General features: G+C 24.9%; 1 protein-coding gene across 1 annotated transcript; it reads right to left on the bottom strand.

Annotated features, from left to right (window-relative positions):
- Positions 1-3,302: 3,302 nt before the first annotated feature.
- LOAG_11102 (hypothetical protein) lies at positions 3,303-4,415 on the bottom strand (the record flags this gene model as incomplete). The annotated part of the gene is made up of 3 exons (XM_003146625.1): positions 3,303-3,495; positions 3,841-3,950; positions 4,365-4,415. 3 exons carry the CDS (start codon positions 4,413-4,415, stop codon positions 3,303-3,305), a joined length of 354 nt encoding a protein of 117 aa, XP_003146673.1.
- Positions 4,416-7,295: the final 2,880 nt, after the last annotated feature.

A 7,295-nucleotide genomic window follows, 5' to 3' on the forward strand; every position in this document is an offset into this window, starting at 1 on the left:
AAAATAATCAACAATAATTTGACACGAATTTTTACTAAATTAAATTGAAAAATATTTATTGTATAATTGTAATTGGGATGGATTTAAAGTGAATTTCTTTCATTTCTGGCGCAAATTCTTTCATTCGAACATTTCCGCCACTTTTTCAACATTTCATCATTTGACAATCTCTTATTTGCATACTTCAAAACATTTGTAATTTGCAATTCTGATATGATTTTGTTATATTCTGTGTAAAAATTGTAACAAATAATTTTTTTTTTCATTGATTTGATCTTTTGGAAATATTTCATTATCTAATTAGTGATGCTTATTTAAGAATTATAAGATGGATATTAGTGTAAAATTGGTTTACCGTATATCAAGGTTTAGATACATTGAAGTTGGAAATGTTCACGACATCTTAGTAGCGGATAAATGCAGAATTCAAAATTCTGTAAGTTTGGTTTAGAGATATAAAATTTCTAAGAGATATAAAATATCTCTTTGATGTTACATAGTTTCAATATGTTTTAATCGGAATTAATCAACTGTAATACGATCGAAATAATTGTTTTCAAATCCATTTCAAAAGTTTTCTTTTTTAAGTGTTGAATTAAAAATTTTTAAATGGTAACTTTTCTGAGATGAATGAAAAATTTTGTTTTCTTGCAATACTAAAATTAGAATTATACAAAATTTGAACTGAATTTATAGAAGCTGTTGTTGTTTTTTGTTGGATTTCCCACAAAACATTAACATATTCAAAGTATTTAAATTTAAATATTTAAGCATGAATTTAAATATTAAAGTAAACGTGTGATTACTTCTCAGTAAGACCAAATTTATGAAGTAATAAGAAAGTCACATTAATTCATAAATATGAAAGAAAAAGGTAAATTTAATTAGATTTTATTTACCTGTACTAAATTGTGAACCCAAAACATTCACACAACCAAATCTTTTTTGCTATATCTTTCAATTTTTCGGCTCTATTAGTGCAATTCAATTACTAGATGGTTTCCGGTTTTCCTGAAATCTTCTTGACCAGCTTTTTCATGCAACCGAATTGCAGAAATTTCTCAATTAGAGCATTTTTCTACAATTCATCTCCCAATGTCACAACCATTTATGCTAATGTTTCATTTTACTTTTAGAATTTTCATTAATAAACCTTCAATATTTATCATTTTAATTATACTTTTGCAGTGGAATAAAGTAAAATTTAATTTGAAATATAAATTCAGGAGTGGAGCAGATATTACAATTACAATTTGTCATCAAGATTAAATTGTGACAAATGTCAACTGATTTGGATTGATACAAAAAATGGACAATCGGATAAGCTACGAGAGATGTCAAACATTACGAAATATCAACAATAATGATTTAATTATAAAATATCAGCAATAAAAGATTTAATTACTAAAAAAAAAAAAGGATGATGGAATGTTTGAAATTTTGAGGAAAACATTCTATTCTGCTTGCATTCATTTACATTTATTTCATTTTAATTAAATTTTTAAATAAAGCAATTAATTGTCAATTTATTATTCTTCAAATCTGAATAAAAAATTATTCCTTTGTACATTTTCTTTTTTCTTTTTTCAAAATAGAAAGGTTAGAAGAGAAGAGAGAGAGAGAGAGAGAGAAAGAGAAAGAGAAAAGAGGAAGGAAAGAAAAATTGGATTTTATTATGTTAGTAAAAATGCTTAAAGAAAAATGATAATTATGAATATAAATCAATTGTAATTGCGGTGTTATACTTCTTAGCTTAGCGACCCAATTTGATGTCCACTTGGTTCAATCAAATTTGATTACAAAACATCTGCGTATGTCAACTAATTTCTTTTTTTCTTTTTCTTTTTTTTTTTTTGTTCTATACATATTTTATATATATATATATATGCAAAAAACCAAAGACAATCTTAATTTTCATTAATTATTGGAAGTAATTTAAAATTGATTTACAATACTTAATCTATTCATTAATTTATTTGAACATATTTGTTTGCTCATTTATTTCCTCTTTTTTATTTATTATTCAATTTTATGCTTTCTCATATTTCAAATAAAATTCAAAATTTTATTTTAAATTATTATTTCATTTGTTATCAATTCAATTTACACCAAAAATAGGATCATGATGACAATCATACCTGTTTACAAACTAATGCTAATCGTTTGGCTAATTTGAAACTTAAGCTAGATCCATCAAAACTTTTCATCTGTTGGCAATTTAACAAATAATTTTGTTTTAAGGCGTTTTTAAGGCTCTCGTGATGTTTTAAATTAAAATGTTTTTTTTTTTTGCAAATTTTAAATATATGAAATTTCCAGATAATTCTAATCTTCTTGTTTCATTATATTCTTCTTATTTCTTCTTTTTTCTTGCTTTTTTTTTTTTATTAAATCTATCAACGCCAAATATGATTGATTACTTCGTATAAAAATGCTGTCAACTTTTCGGTCAACCTCATCGCTGTTATCAGAAAAGTTATTCATTGAATTTGTTCATTCTCTCTTATCATTTTATCTTTACATTCATATTATTTTTTGGCTTTTTTTTTTCTTATCTAACAATGTCAAATAAATCCATGCATTGTATAAAATGTTGTCAACTCTTCTGTCAACCTCACTATTATAGTTAGAAAAAGTTGTTTATCAAATTTGCTCATTTCTTTATCATTTTATTTATCAAAAAATTATTCGTTTTTTTTTTATTGTTTTATTTAACTGAAATGTAGTTGACAATAGAAAATTTCCACAAATTTCATACTTCCTACCCTAATTATTTGACCGTATTTATTTTCCAATTATCAGCCAATTTAGAATATTGAATAAACAAAAATTGTCATAACCATATAAGTGATCATTGCCAGGTTGTGCTTAGTGACAAAAAAGGAAAATAAGGAGCTAGAAATTTTGTTTCAATTAATTTTTGACATAATAAAAATTTCAATAAACATTTGAATTTGCTAATTTTACCTATTTCGGCAATTTCGGAACAAACAATTGTCTTTTCCAATTGACTGAATTGTATTTTGAATGAGAAATACAATATTAAATGATAATAATATTTATTGTTTGTTACTTTTTTAATGCTAAAATAATAGCAATATTGATTGATTTTTATTTTCTAATATTTTGAATCTATTGCACACATATTCAGTTTTATTATTAGTTACAATATTTATAAGGATTATATCCTTTTGTTTAAAGATTGACAAAAAAAAAAGAAAAAAGAAATGGAGGAAAAATTCGAATCATTTCGGATTTTCATATAATTGAATCGAATTAATCGATATTTCGGAAAGTATGAATTATCCGGATTGAGCTAATTGTTCCACGGAATGGAATATAGATCGATTCCTGTTACGTTGTGAAATATTATTGATAGCATTTTCAAGAATTCTTGCTTTCCTTCCCGCTTCATCCAGACGTTTAGCTGTCCTTTTTAGAGCTTTTTTTGTTATTGTAGCTGGTAATGCAACACAAAATGCCCCAGATGATGAACTAAAAAAAAAATTAATTAAAAAAAATTAAAATTGATATTTCTTTTCGATCATTAATTTCATATCCATTTCTTTTCACCAGAATTAATAAAAAATTAATTTAATGGGTGAACTAAAAGAAAAAAAAATAATTAAAAGAAATCAATAAAAAATTAAAATTGATATTTTTTCGATCATTAATTTCATATCCATTTCTTTTCTTCAGAATTATTTAATGAATATACGATAAATGTGTATTCTTTTTAGCAAGTAAAAATTACAAACTGATCGATATTTAGGAAATATGTAAATTCATTCATTTTTATTTTTAATATTTTAGAATTTAATTATAAAACTTGCAACTTACTTGCTTTTAATTGGTAATGGACGCAACGGTGTCACTGATTGATGTGATGAAGCAGCTTTTCGTAAAGCTATCAATGTTGTAACTGAAATATTGGATGATTCTGAAATTAACTGAATTTATAATTTAATACTTTAATCATAATTAATTTCAAATATATTAGGATAGTTTCCGTTTCTTTTTCGCTGAACTTTCTGTTTTAATTCAGTAATCATGTGAATGTGATAGTCTTCTAAATTGTCAAATTAACAAAAATCGATAAAATTCCAATGAAATCGAAATCAAAAACTGATAACAAATTTCAGATGTCAGTAAATATTTAAAAATTATCCTTTTTGATTGACCATTTCAAATTTCTCAGACTAAAATTCATCACTTATTTTAATATAATTCTTTTAAATTTTTAACAGTGATTTCTAAACACCAAAAGCGTTTTATTGCTTTCGAGTTATGGTTTCCAATCATTTCTTGACCAGTAACTTTGTAGCAATGACCACAACCCTGTTTTCTATTCATTATGCTATCACCAGTTGTGGATCATATTTTAGTTCGTGGAGCATTGTCCAGTTGAAAACCATTACTGGTTCGCAAGTACTAAAATTTGGATCGCAAAAATTATTCGCAAAGATTACCGCAAGGATTACTCCTTTTTTATATTACAATGTTACTCCAAGTTTAATTAAATAAATTAAAAGTTTTGATTAAAATATATTTTTAAATTATAACAGAATTTATTACCTTTTAACCTTGTGGTAATTGCTACAAATAAAAAAGTTAAAGTGGTCCTTGGTCAAGAAAAGATTGAGAATCATTGCTGTAGAGAGAAGAAAGGAAGTATTACGAATACCTTGTACTATCAAGAAGTTGAATTATGTTATTTTTTAATTTCAAGAAACCAATTTCATAAAAGCTAGAAATGTATGTGAAAGGAATTTAAATCATTTAAACGAGAAGTATTGAAATTTAAAATTTCGATGAAAGGAGCAATAATTAAGTATTATCAAAGCATTTTTAAAAATAAATGCGTCAAGTAAATTGGAAGCCAAATCGGCTACAATATTAATTAACTAAGCTAACATATATAGTTGAAATGCTTGAACAAGACCTCAGTTGACAAATGACATTTCATCTACCATCGAACTATGTAACTATTAGATCTGTTGCATAAAATGACCATAACATTTCGACCAATGTAACATATATAATTGAAATACTTGAACAAGATCAGTTGACAAATGACATTATCAAACTATGCGGCTATTGGATCTGTTGCATAAAATGACCATAACATTTTGACCAATGTAACATATATAATTGAAATACTTGAACAAGATCAGTTGACAAATGACATTATCAAACTATGCGGCTATTGGATCTGTTGCATAAAATGACCATAACATTTTGACCAATGCAAATTTAAAGTAGTAAATTGAAATTTGTTTTAATTTTTCATCAAAATTAAACGATTTCAAATTCTTCGGAAATCATTTATATGAAAAATGTGCAATGAAAAGAAATGCAAACTTTTAAAATTTGCAGCATATGAACAATAATTTTCTGTTTAACAAATTGTTCTTAAAAAAAAAAGAAAAGAAAAAAAAGAAAAGAAAAAAAAGAACCAATTTGTCGGTTGTTAAAAGCTTTGATAATATTTATGTATCGGACAACAGAAAAGCTAATAGCAATACTTTCCTGACTTTTTTTTTTTCTGAATTATATCACTAAATATACATGTGTATATATGTATGTTATCAGTAAGATCAGCTTATCAAATAACTCTTAAACTTAATGATTATATTACAAATCAACAACAAATTATTTTTTATCATTTTTTTTTTTTGAATATATCACTTTGCGCCACTATTAGCAACTTAATATCGTTTATTTTTTCTTTTGAATATTTAATGTTAAAAAAATGAATGATAAAATTTTTGTCAAACTTTTCAAAAATTTATAAATTTGTTTTTATGAAAAAATTGATAGGAAAGATTTTTTTTTTCATAAATAATGAAAAATTTTACACGAACGTTAAGGGAAGAATCGAAATGAAGTATCAGAAATTAGAACTTCTAATTCTAGACTTAAGAACCTATTTTATCTGTAATAACTTAAAAGATATTTCAGATAAAGTAGGTTCTTAAGATTTTGCTTCATTTAATTAAGTTTAAATTCAGTTTAATCTTTACCATATTTTTTTTTTTCATTTCTCATATGTGATAGGGAACATGTCACTCTTTCAAATGATCAACTATACTTTGGTTAACTTGTCAAACTTGATTGAACCATTTTTGAGTTACGTAAACAATTAAGGTTAGAGTATAGTTTACAGGCAAGATGAACTGGAAAATGACCTGAATCAAATTAGGTTCACAACAAAAACAAAGTTATTCCATTCCCAAAAAAAAAATTATTTTCAAAAAAACCGAAATATTCAAATTTTCATTTAAAAAAAAATGGTAGTCTTCCTACTATTCATTCACGCCCGATTACGTTATGGCCATAATATTAGATGCAGCGTACAATAAAACAGTAATTATCCGGAAATTCCGAAAATAAGCTTGAAGAGAACTATCCGGAATTCCGGTATGAATTTTTTGGTTGAAATGGTCCTTCTAAAAGTTATTTCACTATTTAAGTTATAACTGAAAAGATCGATCATTTTTGTTAAATTATCCGCAAATATGAAAATTTATTACGGATATGTCATAGCCCTGAAATTTAAATTTGAAATCCTCCTTTAATCTTAATGAGTTAAGCAAATTTTCTTGACAAAGTTTTGCAAACTCATGCACAAAACTTAAAGTTATCTTCAAAAAGAAAGTTTTAAGCCTGAAAAATTTGAATTAATCCTTCCTAAATTTCCAAAAAACTTTTAAATTTTTTTTTGCGAAAACTTTTTTTTTCTTTTGGTGCAAATATATAAACTAGTTTTTTCAAATTTTTGGAAATTTTTCAACCAAATAAAATCGATTAATCATTAGGTTTTAATATTAATTATTAAGAAATTTAACATTAATCTGATAATTTGATGCTGATAAATAGTGGCGCAAAGTGGTTCATTCAAAAAAACCACAAAATGATTACGGTGGTGGAGAGTGGGAAGGGAAGAAATTCTGAAACGAAAAAAAATTGAGGAAGGAAGAAGTTGGCTATTTTGACCATTTGTTATGAATTCTTCTACGACATGTGGTTTAAATTTTCCAAATATAAAAAAAAAATAGTAAAAATTTTAAAATAACAATGAAAAAAAAACCTTTTTCCGCTTTTTTTCTCTTTTTTCTTTTTCTTTTTTTCTTTTTTTTTTGCTACTCAAAATAATCATTTTGACATGAAAATTTACACTAAAAAATCCTTTTTTTTCTTATTTTCTTCCCATTTTTTTTTTCATTAATGAAATTGCAAAGTAAAAACAATTACATTTTAATTAGAGAGAGAGAGAGAGAGAGAGAGAAAAAAAA

The sequence above is a fragment of the Loa loa genome, assembly GCF_000183805.2.
Source record: "Loa loa unplaced genomic scaffold supercont3.127, whole genome shotgun sequence".
Classification (NCBI taxonomy): domain Eukaryota; kingdom Metazoa; phylum Nematoda; class Chromadorea; order Rhabditida; family Onchocercidae; genus Loa; species Loa loa.